This window comes from Salvelinus alpinus, chromosome 2 (assembly GCF_045679555.1).
Source record: "Salvelinus alpinus chromosome 2, SLU_Salpinus.1, whole genome shotgun sequence".
In the NCBI taxonomy this organism is placed as follows: domain Eukaryota; kingdom Metazoa; phylum Chordata; class Actinopteri; order Salmoniformes; family Salmonidae; genus Salvelinus; species Salvelinus alpinus.
Window position 1 is genome coordinate 52,884,902 of NC_092087.1, and position 25,001 is coordinate 52,909,902.

Below are 25,001 nucleotides of genomic sequence, written 5' to 3' on the forward strand. Positions count from 1 at the left end.
GGAAAGGCCCTTTCCTGTTTCAGCATGACAATGCCCCTGTGCACAAAGCGAGGTCCATACAGAAATGGTTTTTCGAGATCGGTGTGGAAGAACTTGACTGGCCTGCACAGAGCCGTGACCTCAACCCCATCAAACACCTTTGGGATTGAAACGCAGACAGCAAGCCAGACATAATCGCCTCACATCAGTGTCCGACCTCACTAATGCTCATGGCTGAATGGAAACAAGTCCCCGCAGCAATGTTGCAACATCTAGTGGAAAGCCTTCCCAGAAGAGTGGAGGCTGTTATAGCAGCAAGGGGGGGGACCAACTCCGTATTAATGCCCATGATTTTGGAATGAGTCGAGCAGTTGTCCACATACTTTATGTTGTGTATATTAGAATCCAGTTATGACCCAATTAGGACCTAATACTACTGTATTAAGGGTTGGTCAACCCTTCTCCTGGTGTGCAGGATTTTGCTCCATTCCTACTCTGAATCAGCAATCAAGTTCCTGATGAGTAGAATCAAGTGCATTACAACAGGGCTGGAACAAAAGCAGGCACTGTCATGAACAGGAGCAAATGCACTGAACCCCATTTTGATTTTGACAATTCAAAAACATTGTCGACATCACACACTCTCTCTGTCCCCATTTGAACACTATGACCATTATCTCAGAACCTAAATCCACTGGAACACACAGTGGTTGTCAATCAAACGAGACCATTCAAAACGCTCCTCTTCCCACTGCCTCTTTACATCTGGCAATCATTTTGATCTGAGCTCACATTATTCCGATCCACACCTACTCACTTGCCCTTTGCGCCGCCAGGATTGCAGCCAGACGTCCCTCTTGCGAGCCACGGCGGGGATAAAAAAAAAATCTCCTCAGCCCGTGTGGTCGACTCGTCAGCAATTGCCAGAGGCTGGCATCGGTAGGGAAGGTGGGGGGGGGGGGGGGGGGGGGATGGGAATGTGTGGAGGGGGGAGTAGGGGGAGAGCTGAGAGAATGGAGCTTAACGGCTTTAACATGCACAAAAGATGTCAAGTCTGGTGATTACATAGACTGATAAGGGCCGGGTGGATCTGGAGCCTAACGTTGCTTTTCTCTTCTCTTCTCCTCGCAGTGTAGGTTCCCCTTGGAGAGGAGAGCTTACAGGGAGGTTTGGCGGTGTGTGTGTGAGTGTGTGGGTCACGAACTCAAAATCATGGGACTGCACCCAATAGGTTAATCACCCAATTCCAAATCAAACCCTAGCCCCAGACCTGTAAAGGATTTCACAGGTAATAGGTCAACACAACCAAGCTCTCTCTCCTCCCCTCTCTCTTTCACTCTCTCTTTTTTTTAATGTTTCTCTCTCAGTCTCTCCCATTCCCACTGACGAGCTGCCTTTCTATCCCGCTCAAGCACGGAGGAGTTGCTTGCTAGCGGTAGTCCAAAAACATAGCTAACGGCCGACGACCACAGCCGCGGGAAGTAGGGGTGCTGAGGGTGCTGCAGAAATCCCTGAATTAAAAAAATATATATACTAAAATACATATACAGTACCAGTCAAAAGATTGGACACCTACTCATTTAACTTTTTTTTTTATTAATAAAAAAAACTTTTTTACTAAACTTTCGGCAAACTTAACCTGTGTAAATATTTGTATGAACATAACAAGATTCAACAACTGAGACAAGAACTGAACAAGTTCCACAGACATGTGACTAACAGAACTGGAATAATGTGTCCCTGAACAAAGGGGGGGGGATCAAAATCAAACGTAAAAGTCAGTATTTGGTGTGGCCATCAGTTGCATTAAGTACTGTGGTGCATCTCCTCCTCATGGACTGCACCAGATTTGCCAGTTCTTGCTGTGAGATGTTACCCCACTCTTCCACCAAGGCACCTGCAAGTTCCCGGACATTTCTGGGGGGAATGGCCCTAGCCCTCACCCTCCAATCCAACAGGTACCAGACGTGCTCAATGGGATTGAGATCCGGGCTCTTCGCTGGCCATGGCAGAACACTGACATTCCTGTCTTGCAGGAAATCACGCACAAAACGATCAGTATTGCTGGTGGCATTGTCATGCTGGAGGGTCATGTCAAGATGAGACTGCAGGAAGGGTACCACATGAGGAAGGAGGATGTCTTCCCTGTAACGCACAGCGTTGAGATTGTCTGCAATGACGACAAGCTCAGTCCGATGATGCTGTGAAACACCGCCCCAGACCATGACGGACCCTCCACCTCCAAATTGATCCCGCTCCAGAGTACAGGCCTCGGTGTAACGCTCATTCCTTCGACGATAAACGCGAATCCGACCATCACCCCTGGTGAGACAAAACCGCGACTCGTCAGCGAAGAGCACTTTTTGCCAGTCCTGTCTGGTCCAGCGACGGTGGGTTTGTGCCCATTGTTGCCGGTGATGTATGGTGAGGACCTACCTTACAACAGGCCTACAAGCCCTCAGTCCAGCCTCTCTCAGCCTATTGCGGACAGTCTGAGCACTGATGGAGGGATTGTGGGTTCCTGGTGTAACTCGGGCAGTTGTTGTTGCCATCCTGTACCTGTCCCGCAGGTGTGATGTTCGGATGTACCGATCCTGTGCAGGTGTTGTTACACGTGGTCTGCCACTGTGAGGACGATCAGCTGTCCATCCCGTCTCCCTGTATCGCTGTCTTAGGCGTCTCACATTTCGGACATTGCAATTTATTGCCCTGGCCACATCTGCAGTCCTCATGCCTCCTTGCAGCATGCCTAAGGCACGGTCACGCAGATGAGCAGGGACCCTCGGCATCTTTCTTTTGGTGTTTTTCAGAGTCAGTAGAAAGGCCTCTTTAGTGTCCTAAGTTTTCATAACTGTGACCTTAATTGCCTACCGTCTGTAAGTTGTTAGTATGTTAACGACTGTTCCACAGGTGCATGTTCATTAATTGTTTATGGTTCATTGAACAAGCATGGGAAACAGTGTTTAAACCCTTTACAAGGAAGATCTGTGAAATTTAGATTTTTATGAATTATTTTTGAAAGACAGGGTCCTGAAAAAGGGACGTTTTTTTGCTGAGTTTATTTTCTACGTGGTAGAATAATCGAGAAGACATCAAAACTATGAAATAACACATATGGAATCATGTAGTTAAAAAAAAGTTTAACAAATGAAAATATATTTTGCAAAGCTGTCATCAAGGCAAAGGGTGGCTACTTTGAAGAATCTCAAATATATTTTGATTTGTTTTACACTTTTTTTGGTTACTACATAATTCCATACGTGTTATTTCATAGTTTTTATGTTTCACTATTATCGTACAATGTAGAAAATAGTGGCTGTAATGGGGATGGGAAGGTGTAGACTGGAGTGAGAACGTAGTCATAACCGGTCCGTTCCCCAGACTGCAGCAGCAGGGTGTCTGTGTTAACATGCAGAGCGTGAGCTGCTGATAGATGCCAGCTAGGATGTGTGTCCGTGTGTGTTTTTCCCAGCCTTGACTTTAATGAATGTTGGGCCTTTCATCATCGTTCTTTTGGACAGTGTCGGAAGCACTGCAGTGGCTCATTTTTCCCAGTCCTTTTCGTGCGCGCGCGCACACACTCACAGGAGAGAGGTGGGGGTGAATAAAAAAATGAAGTCTGGTTAGCATACAGCACACGTTGCTGTGCTGGGCACGGATCAATTCTGGTTCATATCCTAGATATGGGAAATAAGCTCTACTACTGCCATCTAGTGGTGAAGATAGGAACGTTTCTGCTTTTTATGAGTCGAAACATAGGAAGACTGCTTAAAAAAAGGTAGACGTTGCCACGAGCAGCACCGCAGATATTGAGATTAGCGAGATGCAAGACTTCGCTCTCACACAGATGCTGGCCTTCTAGGAAGAGTTGCAAAGAAAAAGTCATATCTCTGTCCAGTGTCTGTGTTCTTTTGCCCATTTTAATCTTTTCTTTTAATTGGCCAGTCTGAGAAATGGCTTTTTCATTGCAACTCTGCCTAGAAGGCCAGCATCCCGGAGTCACCTCTTCACTGTTGACGTTGAGACTGGTGCTTTGCCGGTACTATTTAATAAAGCTGCCAGTTGAGGACTTGTGAGGCGTCTGTTTCTCAAACTAGACACTCTAATGTACTTGTCCTCTTGCTCACTTGTGCACCGAGGCCTCCCACTCCTCTTTCTATTCAGGTTAGAGCCAGTTTGCGCTGTCCTGTGAAGGGAGTAGTACGCAGCGTTGTACGAGATCTTCAGTTTCTTGGCAATTTCTCGCATGGAATAGCCTTCATTTCTCAGAACAAGAATAGACTGACGAGTTTCAGAAGAAAGTTCTTTTTTTCTGGCCCCTTTGAGCCTGTAATCGAACCCACAAATGCTGATGCTCCAGATACTTAACTAGTCTAAAGGCCAGTTTTATTGCTTCTTTAAATCAGAACAACAGTTTCCAGCTGTGCTAACATAATTGCAAAAGGGCTTTGTAATGATCAATTAGCCTTTTAAAATGATCAACTTGGATTAGCTAACACAACATGCCATTGGAACACAGGAATGATGGTTGCTGATAATGGGCCTCTGTACGCCTATGTAAATATTCCATTTAAAAAAAAAATCTGCTGTTTCCAGCTACAAAAGTCATTTACGTCTACACTGTATTTCTGATCAATTTGATGTTATTTTAAATGGGCAATAAAGTTGCTTTTCTTTCAAAAACAAGGACAAGTGACCCAAAACTTTTCAACGGTAGTGAATACTTTCATATGGATTCTGGATGGTTGTGTACAGGAATGATGTGACTTGCACCTCCAAACACACACACACACACACACACACAGACAGATAAACAGAGACAAACACACAGACACCTATAACACAGTTATAGAAAACCTGTCAGCACCAACTAGCTTTTCAAACACTTCATGACTCCAAATTCAATCAACATGTCTTTGAAGCAGATGGTTATTCCTGTATGTGTGAGCTCGGAATGTATTCCCCCATTCTGGGAAGTGTGTGTGTGTGTGTGTGTGTGTGTGTGTGTGTGTAGTGTCTGCAAAAGAAGAAGAGTATATTTGCATAGAGGGGTGATAGGAACGAAAGCAGGTGCTAATGAAAGAAAAGAGCGGTGGAGGAAACAAGTTTTATGCTAATGTGCTTTGTCATCTATTCTAAAAGTGCACTCCTGAGGTTAGTACAGTTCAAATGAGAGGAGACCCTGCTATGCCTCCTCTTCCCCTCAGTCTCTTCCTTTCTCTCCCTCTCAGAAGAAGTGCACTCCAGAAGTTAGTATAGTTACAATGAGAGGAGACCTGCATTTGAATATAGGAGGATGTTGCTAGTGGAGAATCATACACTAAGGCGTTCAGATGAGACCGAAACTTTGAGATACAAAAGACAAAATACAACTTTATTGTCCATATGTTAGAGCGAACAACGGAAATATGTCTTCTGCTCTGTTCTCAACCTCCCAGCAGAAAGCACACATCCCACATACAGTTGAGGTGTGCACAGGGTCAAGCTGCGCCCCTGGACGGAGAGCAACTTGCAGCAAGAGAGCAATGAGCAGAGGCATATAGTAAACACAGATATGGAATATAGATCTCTCTCTCTTTCTCACACACTCTCGCCCTCTCAGCCACTCACACACACTCCTTCTCTCACACACACTCTCTCTTTCACCCTCGCACACACACACACTCCACCTCCACACACAATCCAAACCAACAAGTTGTAAACACAGTGCAGTTGCGATAGGTGAGGAAAAGGTGAGAGAAGGATCGGACGTAACACTGTTCAGAAATACTCCACGGAGCAAGAGGCACGCTGTCAAAATCACTCCCCATTACCCATTTAGTCCTATGTGTGTGTTGGGTCTGTATCTGAGAGGAAGCAGGCATGTGAGAATAGAGAGACAACGAGAGAGAGGAGAGAAAGAGAGGGACAGCAAAACAGAGGAGGAATAGCAGTTGTGTCAACACTACTATCTCCAGGGCATGATCTCCTCTCACTTCTGATCAAACTCTGCACACGGCAGTGGCTAAAACAACACCTGGTGTGTCAAACTAGGCATGCACAGACAGACTCACACACACACAGAAATATCGCAGTTGTGATCGGTCTGACAGCGGGTTCACACCCGTCAAAAAGCCCAACGGTCAAAAGAAACTTGCTAAAAGTGATTTCCTATTCCATCACGTCGGTGGTTGAAAAACAATGCAACGGTTGGTGTTTATCCTCTCAAAACGCACATGGAGAAACGGTACCAATTTATCATTAAAACAAACAAAAAAAATGACAAAAACAAGGAAATCACGAAGACTCAGGCGACTCATTCCAATAGAACGTCATTAAGCTCGGTGGCCAAAGCAATGAAAACCCAACCAGATAAATACGTTTCAATATTCATTAAAGCCAACTCCGTTAAAAAAAAAGCAAGGAAACAAATCAACTGGGAGAGTGGGGAGTAAAACAGACGACCAGAGTGAGTCAGTGCACTCGAGAACTGTAGTGTATGCTGCATTTAGCTGCTTCTTAAGACTTGACTGAGCAATCAAACCCACGTGCTTGTACGCAGGCACGCACAAATATCAATTTCCTTCACCTTCAAACAACACAGTGTTTTATCAGAAATACGCTTAGTTGGGGTGGAAAATGAATGTCAACTAAGTAGGACTAGTTTACCAGACGAGCTAAATGACTTCAACGCTCACTTTGAGACAAGCAACACTGAACCATGCATGAGAGCATCAGCTGTTCCGGACAACTGTGGGATCACGCTCTCCATTGCAGATGTGAGTAAGACCTTTAAACAGGTTAACATTCACAAGGCCGCAGGGCCAGACGGACCAGCTGGCAAGTGTCTTTTCAACCTCTCCCTGAACCAGTCTGAAGTACCTACTATGTTCATGTTCCTCGGTTTTCACATCACTATCTATCTATGGATGGTCCACACACACCAACACAGTCCTGAAGAAGGCATGACAATGCCCCTTTTCCCTCAGGAGGCTGAAAGGATTTGGCACGGGCCATCAGATCCTCAAAAAGTTATACAGTTGCACCATTGACAGCATCTTGACTGGCTGCATCACCGCTTGGTATGGCAACTGCTTGGCATCCGACCACAAGGCACTACAGAGGTTAGTGTGTATGGGCCGGTACATCACTGGGGCTGAGCTCCCTGCTATACAAGACCAGAGGAAGGCCCTAAAAATGGTCAAAAGACTCCAGCCAACCGCCATAGACTGTTCTGGAACCAACAGAACAGCTTCTACCCCCAAACCAATAAGACTTCTAAATAGTTAGTTAACAAAATAGCTACCCAGACTTTTTGCACAAACTTTTTTGCTACTGTTTATTATCTATCCTATTGCCTAGTCACTTTATTCCTAGTTATATGTACCCATCTACCTCGTACCCCCGGCACATCGACTCGGTACTGGAACTCTGTGTATATAGCAAAGTTATCGTTACTCCTTGTGTATTTATTATTACGTGTAATTAAATTGAGAAAAAATAAAATGTCTTTCTCTCTACAATGTTGGGAAGGGCCGTAAGTAAGCACTTCACTGTAAGCCTAGACCTGTTGTTTACAAAGCATTTGACGAATAACATTTAATTGGAGTCTATTGTGGTCAAGGTACAGTAGTTCACATAGGCCACGCCGTTTCATTTTCTAACCAGCAGAGGGCACTGTACACTAACATAATTTTTTTTTCTCAAAGAGGGCTATTGCTAATCAAATACCAGCCTAAAACTGGCTCTTTTCGACCTCGCTTTGCTAATACTCAATACGATGTATTTGTGCCATTTCCCTTGACATGAAATGTGACATACTCAGGTATTAGACACCATTATAGCATTTCTAGTACAGCAAAGGGCACTAACTCCGATATTACTATCGTACTCACACATATTATGAGGACATAATGATGTTATTCATTTCTATGATAACTGAGTGCTAACTATGTGGAACTGAGTTAGGGAAGAGCTTTAGTTCAATACCAAATAGGCCCCGAAGTCCTACACCAGGGGTGTCAAACTCATTTCATGGATGTTGTTTTTCTTTTCTTTCAATTAAGACCTAGACAACCAGGTGAGGGGAGTTCCTTACTAATTAGTGAACTTACTTCATCAATCAAGTACAAGGGAGGAGCGAAAACCCGCAGAAACTCGGCCCTCCATGGAATGAGTTTGACACGTAGAGGTCTTCACGGGTCCATTTTGGACCTGTTCCGAAATGGACCTGGGGCTTTCCCACCCAGACCCGATATACATAAATACATTTTCTAAATATAGAGACCCATTCTCAACGGACCCGAGGACATCTAGACCCGTTCCATATAGACCTGGTCGGATCTAGACCCGGTCTGATTCGATACGATTGAGGGAAGCAGCAGAAAAGTCATTTTATAAGCTACTTTATTAACAGGAGCTGATAAAGCACAAGAGGAGGGAGAGAGGTGCCGCTCTAGCAGGCTGGAGGGAACGAGAGACGGCAACCAACCAAGCCGGCTCGCGCTCTCGTAGACCAATAGCTGCCATAGCTAGGTTATTTATCATCAAATATGATTACGTAGGACCTGTCTTGACTGCATCAAACCGGGAGAAGCTTGTTAAGTTAGATAACGTTAGCTAGCTAGGCTAACTGAGGCTGCAGTGCTTTCTAAACCTACAGTTACAAATAACAACTCCACTCAGAATATTAAGTAGCAGCCTACCCGTTGGCTCTTGGTTGTTGTAGCCTATCCGTCTCCTTTAACTTTTAATTCTGTCATTTTAATTCCATCTTACATTGATTAGATAGCTCCTAACTTCTGCCACACACGGAGTGATGCTATATGACTGTAGCCAATTGCCGCTTTGATGAGTCATGATTGGCCAACAACAAGCTATACGCGCCACTCTCGTGAAAAGCAAGAGCAGCAGCATAAATTATACAATTTCTCTCTCTCTCTCCTGCAGCAGTCGCGTACGGGCCATTCCGGACAAATCAGTTAAAATTACACATACACGAGACCCGTGACATTATTTGGAATTCTGTATCCGGACTCGCTCGGGTCCCGGATCGTGTCACGGGGATTCGGGTACAGGTGGATCCGTGAAGACCTCTACCATACACTACATGCACTTGTGGAGATCTAAGAGGAATTGATTTGTATAATATTATGAAATGTCCACCTCGCCTATCAAAGGGCAAGGTGGAGCTATTACCATTCAAATCCGCTTAGACCTCGACAAGTGCATAGAAGTCCATTTGGAATTGAGCCCTAGAGGGCAGCAGAGAGGAGCCCACTGACTCACCAGTTGTTTGGCCTTCATCAGCTCCTCGTGGGTCTTGCCCTTCTCCCGGAGCACAGCAGGGTTCAGGCCGTCGTGGGCCTCTCCTTTCCTCCCTGCTGTGGCTGCTGCTGCCTCTCTTTCCCTCTGGGCCAGTCGAAACAGTTGCTCCTGCACTTGGGCCTGCTCCCTCTCAAACCTACACACAGGACATATGATGAACATGAGACACACTCAACCTGTAATGTAGGGGTGGCCAACCCTCTGCGTGGGGAGATACTGTGTATGCAGGCCTTTTGCTCCAGCCCAGCTCTAATACACCTGGGCAACTAATCAGCAGCTCATCGGGATCTTGATTAGCTGAGTCAGGCAGGATAGAGTAGGGCTGGAGCAAAAACCTGCATACCTAATCAGCCACACCTGGTTGGCCACCCTTGCTATAGGAACACATGGACTGCAGTTTCATCTAGGCCTTGGCAACAGGCCCATGGCGTCACAAAGGTGGCTCATGAGAAGTCAAACTATACTGAGACGCTAATTAGCCTAGCATATAGCATGACACAGACATGAGCCGTTAGCATTCCAACCACATAGTGAGCCATGCTGCTGACATGGCCTACTGCCACCCTGCTGGCGGTAAATAAGAGCAACATGAGGTGTCGATAGCTCCCTTAGTCTACAAATTCCTTCTCAGAATTAAGTCTGGCTAGTGTCTAGTCCCAAACATTATATCGCTTGAAAAGGTAGTATGATCAATCTAAGGATATCACAGAGTAAATTCGATTAGTAATCCCCCGGGGGTGTCACAAGAATGGTCCTCCGGGAATGGATTGAGTGACACTGCACTAAGGTGTCAAATCCTAACTTTAGATAAAGACTACACATGCAACAGTCGTATTGATGTCAGTCAAAACATGATTTATGCAAAGGTTTGAGTAAGATACATTGTTGTAATCGGGTGTGTTACTAGACTGGAAGGAAACCCTGTACACCAAGGAATGGAGTTGGTTCTCAGGTGTAAAGTGTATACTAGTGGCAGTTGAACTCACTTTCTCCGCAGCTCCTCCTGTGCCTCAGCAGCAGTGGGGCCAGGTCTTGGACCTGCAATACATTTAATAATTGTCTTTATAACGGGTACATCATATCCATTTCCCAATTTCATGATAATCACTTACATAAGACAGTCAGCTAACATCACAATACAATTAACTATTACTGTAGTCCATGATAAAATCTCCAAAACTGTTACATTTATTCCCCTGGGACCAAAAAGCCTACATTATCTCCAAAGTCACAGTTGAGTTGAGCATTTAGGTTGTTGCGCTCTTCCATACCTGGTGCAGGTTTGTGGCTGCCAGGCTGGGGTGGCGATGGATTGATGCCGTCTGTTCCCTGCGAATCTCGCATCCGCTGGAGAAGCTCCCCTGACAGCTGTGAATTGTGTAATAATAGGTTACATTGTGCAAAACCGGTCAGACGGACGTTCAAAGCAATGGGCGCATACACAAAGACCTAAGTGTCAAATAATATACACTAATAGCCAAATTATTCTTTCAAAGTTGAACACTTTCCAGTGTATGTATTGGGATTGTAATTACTCCTGAATAGTATATAGGCCAATAACTATTGTAACAACCTTGTTAGACTGCACTTACAACAGTAGACTAACCCTTACCCTAACTAATGTATAGCAATGAGTAGCCAAAACCTTATGTAATACAGAGATAATTACTCAGTAATAAGAGTACAAGAAGTGTGACCCAATTCATTGAAACAAGTTGATTTTGGGCACACGTATTATATAACGTAAGAAGATAGTGTCAAAGTGGGGTTGACAATAACTTGCTGCCCTAGACCAAATCAAATTTGTTTTTCATAACTTTATGTAGGGCAACTTCAAAAAATTGCCAATGACTTCCTTTGTGAATTACAGTTGTAACATTGACATATTGCGACAGTCTCTCGTTACAATGCATCCAAACGTATAGGCCTACATTGACGGTCCATCTGCACGTGATATGGGAATCATTTATTTGCTCAAAGCGACACCTGCATTATAAGCCATAGTCTAAAATATTTGCGATATAAATTGTTTTTGTCAAAAATATGTGGTCTAATGATATTATTGTAGCAGCCTAGAACGAGTCCATTACGGTTAAATATTCTCTGTAGCCTACATATAGCCGCTACAGTGTACCGTCAAGTCCAGACAACGACGCATAGCGGTCTGGGGGGGAACCGTGACCGAATTCACTTGGACACGGGAATACATGACATTACATTAGAATACGGGTCTGTTACTTGCATTTGCTTAAAAATACACAACTATTTCCGTTCTATACTGCCTGCTATATTTACTAGAGCTACGGTAATGCAACCAAAAGTCACGAATACACTAAATATAGCCTATTAGATCTATGTTGCATTTCATTTCTCTGTCGCCATATCAAATTATTTGAACTTGGCAATGAAAGTCGACGTTTTCTAATCAGTCGCTTAACGTTACTTACCTTAACTCCATGAATTACTGTGACCTTCTCTTCTTCATCCAGGCCGAATGACACTTTTCTCCTCGTACTTTCACTGCCTCCCATGGTCAATGGTCGGCTTGTATTAACCTGTATTTTAAAAAAACGCTGCCCTACACTAGTATATTTTACAAGTCTACGACAATGTGAAAGCAACAGTAGCCGCCACAGCGCGTCGCGGACAAAATACTCCAAGAAAAGGTCACTTTCCAGGATGGCCAGTAATCTCAACGCGTATAGGTGGATAACATAATCGGACTCCAATTACATTTTATCTTGTATCATAGGCGACCATAAGGGGGCTGGGAACTGTAGTTCTGTAGTCATCCCGTCAACCCAAAAGTCAAGTTATCCAAACGTCGTGTAGGCCTATGTTTGTACAATAAATATTATGGTTAGGCAAAATATGTAATGCCATACATTCCACGTCTTGGCCAATACAAATCACATGAAACACTGCGTGCCATGCATCCCCCAAAAATAGGGACTAGACGAAACGTTTCAATTTGCAGTACCACAAGAAACCACCAAGGGGAGACATACATGTATAGGAATGAAAAGGAAGCAGGTTTAATCGTCATGGAATCCTCAACAACATATGAGTTGAAAATTCTACAATGATACATAATTAAATACAATTACAAGTTATTCACAGCTTGCTGGCACTGAGTATCCTTACTCTTTTTCAAAGTCCTTTCAATTAAATATTGTATTCAATCTTATGTAGCCTGCCAACACTTGCATTTGAAATCCACGCCCCACTAACACCTTATGATTATTATACTCAATTTTTCATCAATAATGTTGACCCTCATATGCAACCGTACAACATTTCTCTAGAAATATAAGCCTGTGTGAGAGCAAGTTACAGGGTTTCCTTTGTTGATGCAGGTCAAGTGTTTGGACGTGCAAGGCAGAAGACTCATAAAATACTACTATGGCAATACAAAAAAACTTGCTTTGTGGTGGCTTACATTTATGAAAAAATAAACGTGTCTTTATATGACATACTGATGCTATATGTCACACGACGAACTCCACTCACAAGACAATGTTTTACCATGCCAAATGTACACCATTCCAAGGGGCAATTCTCGTTCGGGGTGGGGGAATGAATAAAGTGACAAAATCAAAAGGGGGCATAAACAATGGAATTGGTTTCACAGCAAGCCATGTGTTGTGGGCTACTAAGTTCACAGCAGACAAAGTAGGATTACTGCAAGGAAGTAGTGCTTCATGCAAATTGGTCCAGTTTGCACTGAGCATTATCAGCAAACAGATTTACTGTGTTTAAAGTTGCTCTTTCTTTGTGATGAAATCGGGGCTCAATTATAAAGCGCACATGAGCAACGTAAGGTTGCCAATTCAATAATTTCATACATTGAAAATGACATTTCAATATTAGTTCATATTTGAGTCACAAAAAAATTACCTTTGTTTTTCTCCGTTTCTTTTCAGTTGAATCCAATGCATCTTGGGATGAATATTTCTTGAAGTAAAAAAAGGTCTGCAAAATAGATAGCCTAACCACAAGTGCTATTCCTGCCTTCCCTCTCCCTCATTTGACGGTTGGTTTGTAAATGTTGCTTTAGTCATTAGAAACATTTCTTATACCAGGATTGATCCGCTGATGGAACTACCTATCGACATAAAACCCGAGCGGTCACTAAAATAAATAAAACAAACAGTAAATAATAACATAAAATAGGTAGAGATGACAGGTGCGACTCAGCATCCATTTTGATTCTCTCTATGCCCCAGCAGCAAATCACATGGATACCAGATGCACTACTAATGGTCTTTGACACGGCATACCAAGCTCCTGCAGACTCAAGCCTGAGTTCCTCAATTAATACAATGAGGGTACATGACATTACACGTCAAGCATCAAAGACGGGAAAAAAAGCACTGATTTCAAACATAAAACATTACGAATGATGCAATTTAGAGAAGGGTCCTAGCGTGATAAGGACAGATCTGGTCTATAGGGAGCAAGGCACGGTGAATTGGTGATTCAATACAACCTGGTTACCAAGTAGTCACAAATCTAACACAAAGCCACAGTTAGTGGACTTTACCTCACTGAGCTGTAACCCTTCGATGGGAATGTAACGGACATTACCTTTACACTTAACAAAGAACATTTGCTTCTTAGCTTTGTTGTCCACGCACTCAATTACTGGGGGGATAATACTTGACTGAAGTTGTGGAAAAATCCTAGGCAGGTATTGCGAAGAATGTAATGTTTGAGCCAGAATGGAACAGGCAGCAAGAGCCAAAATTACGGATATGGAGGACAAACAGGAGCTGAAATGGGGGAGCAGTTTCCTCAATGAGGGCCCTCCTCACAGTTTCTCCAGAGAGGGAGAGAGAGCCATAGCAAACTCCAACCTTCCCCCCTCACTACTCTCCACTTAACCAGTCCTACTAGCACTCTCCTACTAGCTTAGCATACATCCCCTAACCTCCCCTTTCCTCTCATCTTTTTCCTTAGGCGTTGATGGCCCTCCAGCGGTCGCTGTCGATGCTGTTGATGCTGCCCGCCCCGAAAGGACCAGAGGCCACGTCGTCCAGGTAGGCAGCCATGCCAGTGGCAGTCAGGCCGTCTATCTGAGTGCTGGAGTAGAAGGAGCCTTGCTCCAGCTGCTCCTTGCGGCCCAGACCAGAGGTCGAGGTGGGGGGCAGGTGGACGTCTGCCTGGTCGTCCGGCTCGTCCACCTGGCACTTGTAGGAGAAGAGGATCTTGGGCTCTGAGCTAGAGGGAGGGAGGAGGAAGAGAGTTGGGAAAAAGAAGGACAAGGAGAGAAAAAGGAGGGACAGGAAGGAGACAGAAAAGACAGAAAATAGATGGTATCATCAGGCAGAAGTAAAATACAACCAAACATGTATCATGCATTGGGGGAACCTTGCCTGTGTCTTCTGTCCTCGTTTCCTCAATTAACCTCAAAGAGCATTGGAGGACAGGATCCAAGGTCCCTCTTGGACCTCTTCCTCCAATGAGCCTTGAGAGGAATTAAGGGAAAAAAGGACAGGAAGCAAGGATTTGACATTTAGTAATATTTTCAGACAGCCATAGTTTTCGGCCTTTGACCTACGTACCCGAAGAAGCCTTTGAGGAAGGTGACGTAGATGAGCGGGGCGAACACGGAGAAGTAGAGGAAGGTGGTGACGTCCACGCAGCTGTTGCAAATCACACAGATACACATAAACCACAGACTAACAGGGAGCTCACTGACCCAGATAAACATCAGGCATCAGTAGTGACTGAACGATCTCTGTAGCCTCGCACCAGAATGACACTAGGCTTCAATTAGGCTACACAGAAAACATCAGAACATGGACACTAAAACACAAGGTGCTCTACTTTGAGGGAAAAGTCTATTTTTAAAATGGTGCAATGCAGCCATTCTTATCTGAATATCAAATCATTTCTGCGTAACAATAGCTCATTCATCCCTCTTCCTCTCCCCTGTAACTATTCCCCAGGTCGTTGCTGTAAATGAGAATGTGTTCAGTCAACTTACCTGTTTAAATAAATAAATAAATAGTACCTTACTGTGATTGTTTTCAATTAAAATGGTCAAAAAGACACAAAAATAGCTTCTTAGCAAAGATCAATTTCTCAAGCAAGAATGTTGCTAAGACTGTCTGGGAGTGGTCTGATTGGGGGGGGGGGGGGGGTCTGTGGGTATGTGCCAACCTTATTGGCAGAAAGGTTGAGAACTCTTACTGTCTATTAACCAATTTACCGCCTGGTGATGTCAGGCGTTTTTTCCCCCAAACAGCTCTTACACTGAAACGGAATTATCATAATTTTGACAGTATTATTCCAACCTCAGTGTGGAGATATATATACACACACACACACACACACACAACACAGGAAATCACATTTTTGACTGCACTGGGTCTTTAAAATACAGTATGTTCGAAGGAATAAAAAAAATACATATTAGATGGGGGGGATTACTTGGACCCTCAGCTAGAAAATGGACTTGGACCCTCAGCTATAAGGTCTATGTAACACTGTCATAATAAAAAAAGGTCAGCCTTGAAGATACAGATAAAAACCTAGATAAATCCATTGCTTTGCAGTTAGGCCACAGTTGATTGACTAAACACAGACGTCAAATGAAAAGTACGCGCTGCCACCAATGCGCAAGTGTGATTGAAAAGACGATATTTTTTCAACCCTTTTTCTTCATTAGGATAAATCATAGATCACAGTGTGATGATTTACTTGAATCTCTGAACAGTTACTTGAATGTCCATCACTTGTTTTTACAGACACTCACCAGAGCCCCTCTATGATACCGGCACACAGCATGGCGCTGCCCAGGCCCTGGACCAGGTTGAGCAGGGACAGGACGGCAGCGTACACATAGAAACTCTTCTTAGCTGTGGAGGTAGTAGGGCCAAGAAGGGGTGTGAGTCAACTTTGATGCTAACACAAGGCCACTCTCCAGCTAATCATAAAACATCAGGGAGAATAAAATAAAAAAACAGCACTGTGGAACTCAACGTTTGGTATATTAGTAAATGACCCTGAAAAAAAGCCCTCTGCCATCTGTTGATATTTGTTCACCCAGAAAACTGTCCCAATAACTCACATGGCAGGGATATCCTCTCCCTTACCGGGGTTTTGGGAAGGATGACAATCAGAGAGTACACCTGAAAGCACAAGGACCAGTGTTAAAAGGGGTACTTCGGGAGGACCTTCATCTACCTCCCCAGAGTCAGATGAACTGGTGGACACCATTTTGATGACTCTGTGTCCAGTATGAAGGAAGTTAGAGGTAGGGTTGCGAGTCAATGCTAACTAGCATAAGCACAATGACCGGAAGTCTGTGGGTATGTGCTAGCATGCAGAAACCCATTGGTGAAATTGGTGCCTTCTTGCATTACAAATAACAAGACCGCAAAATTAGAGGACCAAACGGGTGGCACAAAGACATCCAATTCTAACAATTCTCAAAACAGAAGTGATTGAAAACCCCTCTCTATTCATGTTATAAGTACAATTCCAGACAGTAGAACTATAAACAATTACATTATTCTAAAAAAATAACTTTGCCAGCGCTGCATTTGCTCTGTAACCATTGGCAGCTCACCAGGAAGAAGAAACAGGAGCTGGCCAACCAGAAGTGGCGTCCCCCGTGGCCGTAGATGTTGAAATCCTCGGCGGAAAGGTGCTTGTCAGGGTACAGGATCTCCAGGGTGCCCTGAGGAAGAACCATCAAATGGTCAACACACGGGGTTCCATTAACCAGTCATTTATTTGTTTTGTCATTTGTAAAACACTTCTTATTATGGCGTTTTGGAGTTGTTATGATCTTGTGTAAGTTTGAGAGTTGTGGGGCTGCCATGCGAGTGGCCTCCAGTCTTACCTGTGTGATGGAGTAACCCAGTGCCAGTACAGCAGTGATCGCCAGCACACGCTTTATACTGGACTTGCTCTCCAGGTGGCCTGTCAACAGAAGACACACATCAGCGGGCATTCTTCAATTCCCCAAGGCAAAAAGTGGCCCAAACTTCTAAAAACGTAAGCAAGAGGTCACGTCGACTACGATACTACCATAAACTGAAGAAAACAACATTTGAATATGCAGTACAGGAATAATGACGCTCTGTCAGCCTTATACCGCTTGAGTCTACAGCAAGCTCAGCCTAACTCCTCCCCCTCCAAGAATACCATAACTATAAACAACTTGTATATGCACTACCGCGTATACAGACAGTGCGTGACTATATATATGACTGTGTGTGCGCGCAACTGCAGTCATATCATTGGTGACTAAGTCATTCCAAGTGTTAGTCTCACAACAGAAGTGAGACGAGCCCAGAGGGAGATGTCGTAGTTTTAGGTTTGCAGTATTACACATCGTTTACATTTTCATTGCGCTGCACATTTGTTTTGCTAATATTCTGTATTTAGTATATTGCCCTTACACACATTAGTCATGGACTTCTGCATACTGTCCTAATAAAACATACTATACTTTGTATTCAGCATGTACTTTGTAGCTTTTGTTTTAATTTCATGTGTATAGTTAGCCTGGATGCCAGTATGTCTCTGCTATCACGTCAACTCATTGGCATTCATTGTGATTCCAAACAAGGAGTTAACAATGATAGCACCCACAGATCTGGAACCAGGCTACTGTAAAGAACTTTGAGTTGAAATGTATGACATTTTATTTTCATGTTAAAATCACCAGTCGGCAACCCATCCCTTACTGGATTAATTGACACAAACAAGCATTACAATGATTCATAGGGATAATTCACAGTAATAATTATTCCGGTGTCCTGTGCAAAGCGCACCGCATAAAGAATTCAAAACTAAATCAACACACAATTGCAGATAAGATTATCCAAGCAATAATAACAATAATAATAAACCTAGAGCAGTAAAAACATTTTATTATTATTAGTATAATAATACAGAAAAAGGAAACATTGAAAGAGAGTTTTATGAATTAAATGCATTGCGGCGGTCATTAGAAGACATACCAAAAGCCAGTCCCAAGATAATCACACTGAGCTCAATGGCTAGCAGAAAGAAGCGGGTGATCTCCCACAGCACCTAAAGGAGAGACATTAAAAATGAGTCAACCTCAATATAGTCTCAAGAAGCCTCCTCTCCTAATCACCTTTCCTTCATCTCTGCATTTATCTGGGGGTCTGTTGTAGCAGAAACATAGATACAATCTGATACACAATTAACAAATCAATTTACACGAAGGAACACAAAAATGTACTAATTAATAGGCTGGGAGCACTGCTTTCAGATCAGCTTTCTCTACCCAAATTCTGACCTTCTGAGGATCATGTCTGTTGAAATCAGTGCACACGAAGGGAAAAGAGACAGACTAGGCCATTTAGAGGGTTGAGACACACTCTTGAAATATCTTCATGTTATCACTAATCAAGTCACAGCATTTCTTAATAGTTCATGCTCCCTACTGCTAATGACCAATAGGTCAAATACATGTTATTTGTGTAGATAATCCACTAAGAAAACCAATGGTCCAAAAATCACGTCTCTATCATAAGCAGTTCAAAAGTTATAGGAGTTTTTGCCAGAGAAAAGTGGTCAAAAATAAGGAAATTTGCAAAGCATTGTGTCAGCGAGAACAAACGCTACCTAGGGATTACTTTCCCGTTGAACTAGTCCTCTTTTCTCAAATCCGCAAGACATAAAACAATATAGAGATAAGATCGATTGAGACAATGTAGAATTTTCATATTTTAGTATACTTTTTTCAAATTAATGCAAAATTAATACGCTTTTAAAATGTATTTTCAGTCTTTTACTTTTAACTCAGACCGTCAAGCCGATTTAGATTTGTTGCAACCCTACCAGCAGAAACAACTTTGAAGACAACCACCACATGTCAAATCTTCAAGAAAGCTGCACCGCTCTGTCAACAAAGCTCGGTGCCTATTACAGGATGTATTAGGTTAAGCAATCCAATATAGTATTAATTCAATGTTAGAAAAATACCCCATTGAACAATTCAGATCATGAATAAATCATATTTGTCTCGGCAAATGTATTTTTAGAATAAGTGAAATTTCATCACCCAATGGAAAGTCATCGGAACCGTCCCAAACGTCACCCCATTACCAATATCAGCGGTATTCATAGTCGAGGTCGCGACGGGAACTGCAGTGGGGTGGCCATATATGTAAAATGTTTTCATGTGAAATGTATTCATTGGTTACTTTTCATTTTTGATAAGAGATGAAAATGCAATAAACTGAAGGTTATTTGTAGATGTAAAAATCTAAAATGTAACAATTTTAAGGTTGTGTCATTAGATTTGGTGTTGAGTCATGAGAAATCTTGGGTGAAAAATGTAGTTCCCATTAATTCTGGTGGGGGGGGGGGGGGGGAAATGGGGTCCCCAATGAAAACGTTTAAATACCACTGCCCTATACACAGTGTACAAAACATTAAGAACAAATATTAAGTTGCACCCCCCACCTTTTGCCTTCAGAAGAGCGTCAATTCATTGGGGCATGGACTCTACAAGTTGTCAAAAGCGTTCCACAGGGATGCTGGCCCATGTTGACACCAATGCTTCCCACAGTTGTGTCAAGTTGGCTGGATGTCCTTTGGGTGGTGGACCATTCTTGATACACACGTGACTGTTGAGCGTGAAAAACCCAGCAGCGTTACAGTTCTTGACACAAACCAGTGCGCCTGGCACCTTCTACCATACCCCGTTCAAAGGTACTTACATGTTTTTGTCTTGCCCATTCACCCTCTGAATGGCACACATACACAAGCCATGTCTCAAGGCTTAAAAAGCCTTATTTAACGTGTCTCCTCCCCTTCATCTACACTGATTGAAGTGGATTTAACAAGTGACATCAATAAGGGATCGTAGCTGTCACCTGGTCAGTATACGTCATGGAAAGAGCAGGTGTTGTTAATGTTTTCTCCTTTTGACCAGAGCCATATGGATCCTGGTCAAAAATAGTGCACCATATAGAGAATAGGGTGCCGTTTAGAACGCAGACAGAATGAATCTCAATGGTTTCCAGGGTGTATTAAGAAGCCATTTATAGCAGTGTGTGGCTCCAAATTCAATCGATACAGCACAGCTCAATGACTGACACTATCTCACCACTACAGCCATTTTGAGGGTAACACTTTCTGAGAACCACCCGTATGTAAATTAATTACTTTATTTACATGCTTCCATGCATTTACACTGTCATAAGGAGTCTTGAGCTCGTACGAATGCTGAAAACGAGTCTTATGATCTACCAGAAAAGGGGGAAAAAATAGTTTTACAAAACGACTCAGAAAAGAAAGAAGCACTTAGATGTTTGTCCTGATAGTTGCAGAAATCAGACTGCTCCGCTTTCTTTTTTGAGATAATAAACTTGTTAAGTCTCCTGGGTTTATACGTTTTTCTGGATTCCCAAGTCGCTCAGAGCACACATTTACCCTTTTTACGGAAGCTAACTTCCATCTGTGTATGGCAAAACAAATCCAAAGCCTTTATGCATCTACAAGGGCTGTGGCAAGAAGCCTCGAGTTGTTATGAATTATTACAGCAAGTCTGTAACACGCTACAAGTGTAGGTGGTTCAGTGTCACCAATTGTGCCCTGCCATAGTAGCCTTACCTTGTCAATGATGGTGGCAGCACTGGATGCACTGACGGTCATGGACACTATCGCACGGGTGATTCCCACCGCTGCCACCACAAACACCTGGAAGGACATAGGTCAGACATCCATTAACTTCTTATGGCTGCAGGGGCAGTATTGAGTAGCTTGGATGAAAGGTGCACAGAGGTGCCCAGAGTAAACGGCCTGCTCCTCAGTCATAGTTGCTAATATATGCATATTATTATTGGATAGAAAACTCTGAAGTTTCTAAAACTGTTTGAATGGTGTCGGAGTATAACAGAACTCATATGGCAGGCAAAAACCTGAGAAGAAATCCAACCAGGAAGTGAGAAATCTGAGGTTGGTCGATTTTCAACTCATCGCCTATTGAAAACACTGTAGGATATGGATCTGTGAGCACTTCCTACGGCTTCCACTAGATGTCAACAGTCTGTAGAACGTTGAATGAAGCTTCTACTGTGATGTTGAGCCGGATGGGAGCTGTTTGAGTCAGTGGTCTGGCAGAGAGCCAGGTCCTGGTCAAGCGCATTCCACATGATATCAACTTGCGTTCCATTACTTCTATAGACACAAAGGAATTCTCTGTTTGGAATGTTATTGAATATTTATGATAACAACATCCTAAAGATTGATTCTATACTTAGTTTGACAAGTTTATTTGACCTGTAATATAACTTTAAGTTTTCGTCAGACGTATGCCTTCACCTGCACGAGCGTTTGGATATGTGTACTAAACGCGCTAACAAAAGTAGCTACTTGGACATAAATGATGGACATTACCGAACAAAACTAACATTTCTTGTGGAAGTGGGAGTCCTGGGAGTGCATTCCGACGAAGATCAGCAAAGTGAAGATATATAATGCTTTATATGAGTTTTGTTGACTGCACAATTTGGCGGGTAACAACTGTATGGCTTACTTTTGTGGCTGAACGCTGTTCTCAGATTATTGAATATTGTGCTTTTGCCGTAAAGATTTTTGAAATCTGATACAGCGGTTGCATTAAGAACAAGTGTATTTTTAATTCTATGTAAAACATGTATCTTTTATTTATGTTATGTGACGTGGCTCTCTGCAATTTCTCCAGATATTTATGAGGCATTTCTGAACATGGCGCCAATGTAAACTGTTTTTTGGATATAAAAATTGGATATAAATATGAACTTAATCGAACCAAAAAATATATATATGTATTGTGTAACATGAAGTCCTATGAGTGTCATCTGATGAAGATCATCAAAGGTTAGTGATTAATTTTATCTCTATTTCTGCTTTTTGTGACTCCTGTCTTTGGTTGGAAAAATAGCTGTGTTTTTCTGTGATTTTGCGGTGACCTAACATAATCGTTTGTTTTCGCTGAAAAGCCTATTTGAAATCGGACACTTTGGTGGGATTAACAACAATATTACCTTTAAAATTGTATAAAATACATGTATGTTTGAGGAATTTTAATTATGAGATTTCTGTTGTTTGAATTTGGCGCCCTGCACTTTCACTGGCTGTTGTCATATCATCCCATTAACGGGATTGCAGCCATAAGAAGTTAAAAGAGCCGGCAAGCAGGATCTCACTGGATTGTTATTATGGAAATGTATGCATTCAATTTCTAACAAGCCAACTTTCTACATGTACATCTCGCTGTTCTATTTCCAAAGCTTGAATATAAGAGGTTGCCTACCAGTATGTAGAAGGTGATGAAGATGGGGCTGGAGGTGAGCCGGATCTTGGCCCTGGCTGAGGGCAGTTTCCACATCAGGAACACGAAGAAAGCCACATTGGGAATGAGGAGCATGAGGTCCCAAAACCGAACTCTAAGGAGGGAGAGTTAAAAAATATATATGTTATTTTACCAGGTAAGTTGACTCAGAACACATTCTCGACCTGGGGAATAGTTACAGGGGAAATGAGCAGGATGAAAGAGCCAATTGGAAGCTGGGGATGATGGTATGATGGCCACAGTGGTAATTCAGCCAGGACCCTGGGGTTAACACCCCTACTCTTACAATAAGTGCCATGGGATCTTTAATGACCACAGAGTCAGGACACCCATTTAACGTCCCATCAGAAAGACAGCACCTTACACAGGGCAATGTCCTCAATCACTGCCCTGGGGAATTTGGATATTTATTTTTAGACCAGAGGAAAGAGTGCCTCCTACTAGCCCTCCAACACCACTTCCAGCAGCATCTGGTCTCCCATCCTGGGACTGACCAGGATCATCCCTGCTTAGCTTCAGAGGTACACTAGCAGTGGGATGCAGGGTGGCATGCTGCTGGCCTGCGCGGTTGTATGCGAGAGACATTGACAAAAGATCATGAAGACATGAAACTAAACCCTCGTTTTTGACCAATCCAAACCCCTGTTACAAGCTGTAGAGCCTATACGGCCATTAGTTCAAAAGAGTAAGTGTTATTTTTTTTAGACTACACCAGTCTTCATAACCACACTAAACACAGAATTTAATAGCTCCAGCAATGTGAATGACAAAGTGTTTCAAAATGTAGAATTGAGATAATGCAATACGTCCAAAAGATGCACAGCAAACACAGTCCTATCTGGTTTACCTTGACTTGCCAATGTCCTCGTATAGGATCTGGAGACATCTATGAGGCTTGGTGATGTTGGCCTCAAACTCTGGTTGCCAGGTAGGAATTGCTGATGTGTTCTCCACATAGGTTGGCAATATGCTGCCATTGTATTGTGCAAACCTCACCACTGCAGTCACGGTGTCAAGCATAATGCACTCAAGGCCTAGGGGCAAATGTTATAACTTCAGTAATGTGGGTGTTACCAAGTAAACAATACATAATAGTTATTCCAGCTCAGTACACAGCTGTTTGCTTATTTCCTAACATTGGTAACTATTAGCTAACGTTAGCTAGATATGAGAAAATACAGGGGTACTAGCTCGAGTCTGTGCACTTGATACTTTCAAGACAAACGAGATCAAACCATGACATCGGTGATATTCAGGTAGGAAAGTTCGAACTCTAGAAGATACCGTGTTTCCGACTTGCAATTTCCGAGATGAATGACATTTCAAAACGATTTCTCGAGTTCCCAGTTGTTTTGAACGCGGCATTTGTCTGTTCAAACATTTTCCACGTCAGGTAAGTTTAACGTTACGTAACCGTGACAGGGTCACGCAGCTTGTGTACAACAAAATCAGGCCAGCTAGCTAACGTTAGCTTCCAGCTAGCTGCAATAACGTTATAGAATATATAGATAGTCGATGCTATGTAAGTGCCATGGCTGAGTGGCTCACATGTTGAATATTAAAACAAACATCGATGTGTCAGAGCAAGGCTGGCAGAGAGATGTAGTTAACAAGCCAGCATTGCAACGTTTCGACAGCTTGACAACAAACATAACTAACGTTAGATAGCTACGGGTTAGCTAGCTAGCTCTAGCTAACAATGATCTTAACGTTACCGTTTCAGTAGTCTCGAATTCAAGGGCAAGTTGTATATTCTGTGGCACTTTTCACGGACAATACTTTTGGTGCAAGCAACATAACTAGCTAACCTATCATACTGTTGTCTACTGTTTAATTAATAATTTATCCAAGCTAGCTAGTCACCTGACAAACCGGATTTTAATTTCAATATCAATCTTTGCGCAGGCGCATCAGAGGGATGTATGACGACATCCGTCTGCTACAGTTCAGGGATGGGGTTAACACTGGGCTAATTCGACATTGCAGCCGACAGTGAAAGATACTGACTGATCTACAAATTACCTTGCATCATAAATAACGACATAAATTACTTGTAGGTCAGACAGTCATGATACATCACGGGTTTGATGATCTCGAACACGGCCACTCATGTCACTGCATTTAGATACTGATATGAGTTTTTCCAAGCAGGTTAGGAGACTGAGATTAAGGTTAGGAAAATGCTTCTGACCTGCTACGAAAAATACGTTATATCGAAGTGCCCTAAAAAAAAGTGTGTCCTGTTAGGAATGGTGGTATACAAACGTGAAAATCAAATGGCTTTAGTATTACAAAAAATACTTATGCTAATAAATATAGCAATTAATAGTAGTTATAACTAATGTTCAAAATCAAATCAAATGTATTGGTCACATACAGGTGTTTA

The 25,001-nt window shown here is 42.8% G+C and overlaps 2 protein-coding genes across 6 annotated transcripts in view; both read right to left on the reverse strand.

The window, feature by feature from the left end:
- chchd6b (coiled-coil-helix-coiled-coil-helix domain containing 6b) overlaps window positions 1-12,006 on the reverse strand; it is a 53,296-nt gene extending 41,290 nt beyond the window's left edge. For 2 of the 4 annotated variants that reach the window (XM_071384418.1, XM_071384426.1), the window contains exons 1-4: window positions 11,733-12,006; window positions 10,557-10,653; window positions 10,272-10,323; window positions 9,247-9,421 (exon numbers count right to left, since the gene is read on the reverse strand). In XM_071384418.1, coding sequence (XP_071240519.1) covers window positions 9,247-9,421; window positions 10,272-10,323; window positions 10,557-10,653; window positions 11,733-11,816 — 408 coding nt within the window. In that variant the 5' untranslated portion in view covers window positions 11,817-12,006. The remainder of the gene's footprint in view (window positions 1-9,246; window positions 9,422-10,271; window positions 10,324-10,556; window positions 10,654-11,732) is intronic. The other 2 variants (XM_071384436.1, XM_071384409.1) reach the window with 2 other exon arrangements.
- A 290-nt stretch (window positions 12,007-12,296) lies between these two features.
- tpra1 (transmembrane protein, adipocyte asscociated 1) lies at window positions 12,297-24,586 on the reverse strand. Of its 2 annotated transcripts, none has more exons than XM_071384395.1 (11): window positions 24,331-24,586; window positions 23,463-23,649; window positions 22,577-22,709; window positions 20,893-20,979; window positions 18,264-18,336; window positions 17,138-17,217; window positions 16,862-16,972; window positions 16,361-16,421; window positions 16,046-16,148; window positions 14,850-14,930; window positions 12,297-14,505 (listed from the first exon to the last, which is right to left on the reverse strand). In XM_071384395.1, exons 2-11 carry the CDS (start codon window positions 23,633-23,635, stop codon window positions 14,241-14,243), a joined length of 1,167 nt encoding a protein of 388 aa, XP_071240496.1. In that variant the 5' UTR covers window positions 23,636-23,649; window positions 24,331-24,586; the 3' UTR covers window positions 12,297-14,240. The 2 variants fall into 2 exon arrangements, with proteins under 2 accessions (XP_071240496.1, XP_071240486.1); XM_071384385.1 differs by lacking the exon at window positions 24,331-24,586 and adding an exon at window positions 23,900-23,988.
- Between the last annotated feature and the right edge of the window lie 415 nt (window positions 24,587-25,001).

Bases quoted from the DNA above. Each gene is read 5' to 3' on its own strand.
- tpra1 (XM_071384385.1), bottom strand. From the start codon at position 23,936: ATGTCATTCATCTCGGAAATTGCAAGTCGGAAACACG. The intron at 16,149-16,360 runs GTGAGTTATTGG...CTACCTCCACAG, and splicing joins GGAGAGGATATCCCTGCCAT to CTAAGAAGAGTTTCTATGTG. The intron at 14,931-16,045 runs GTGAGTGTCTGT...GATTTGCAACAG, and splicing joins GGTATCATAGAGGGGCTCTG to CTGCGTGGACGTCACCACCT.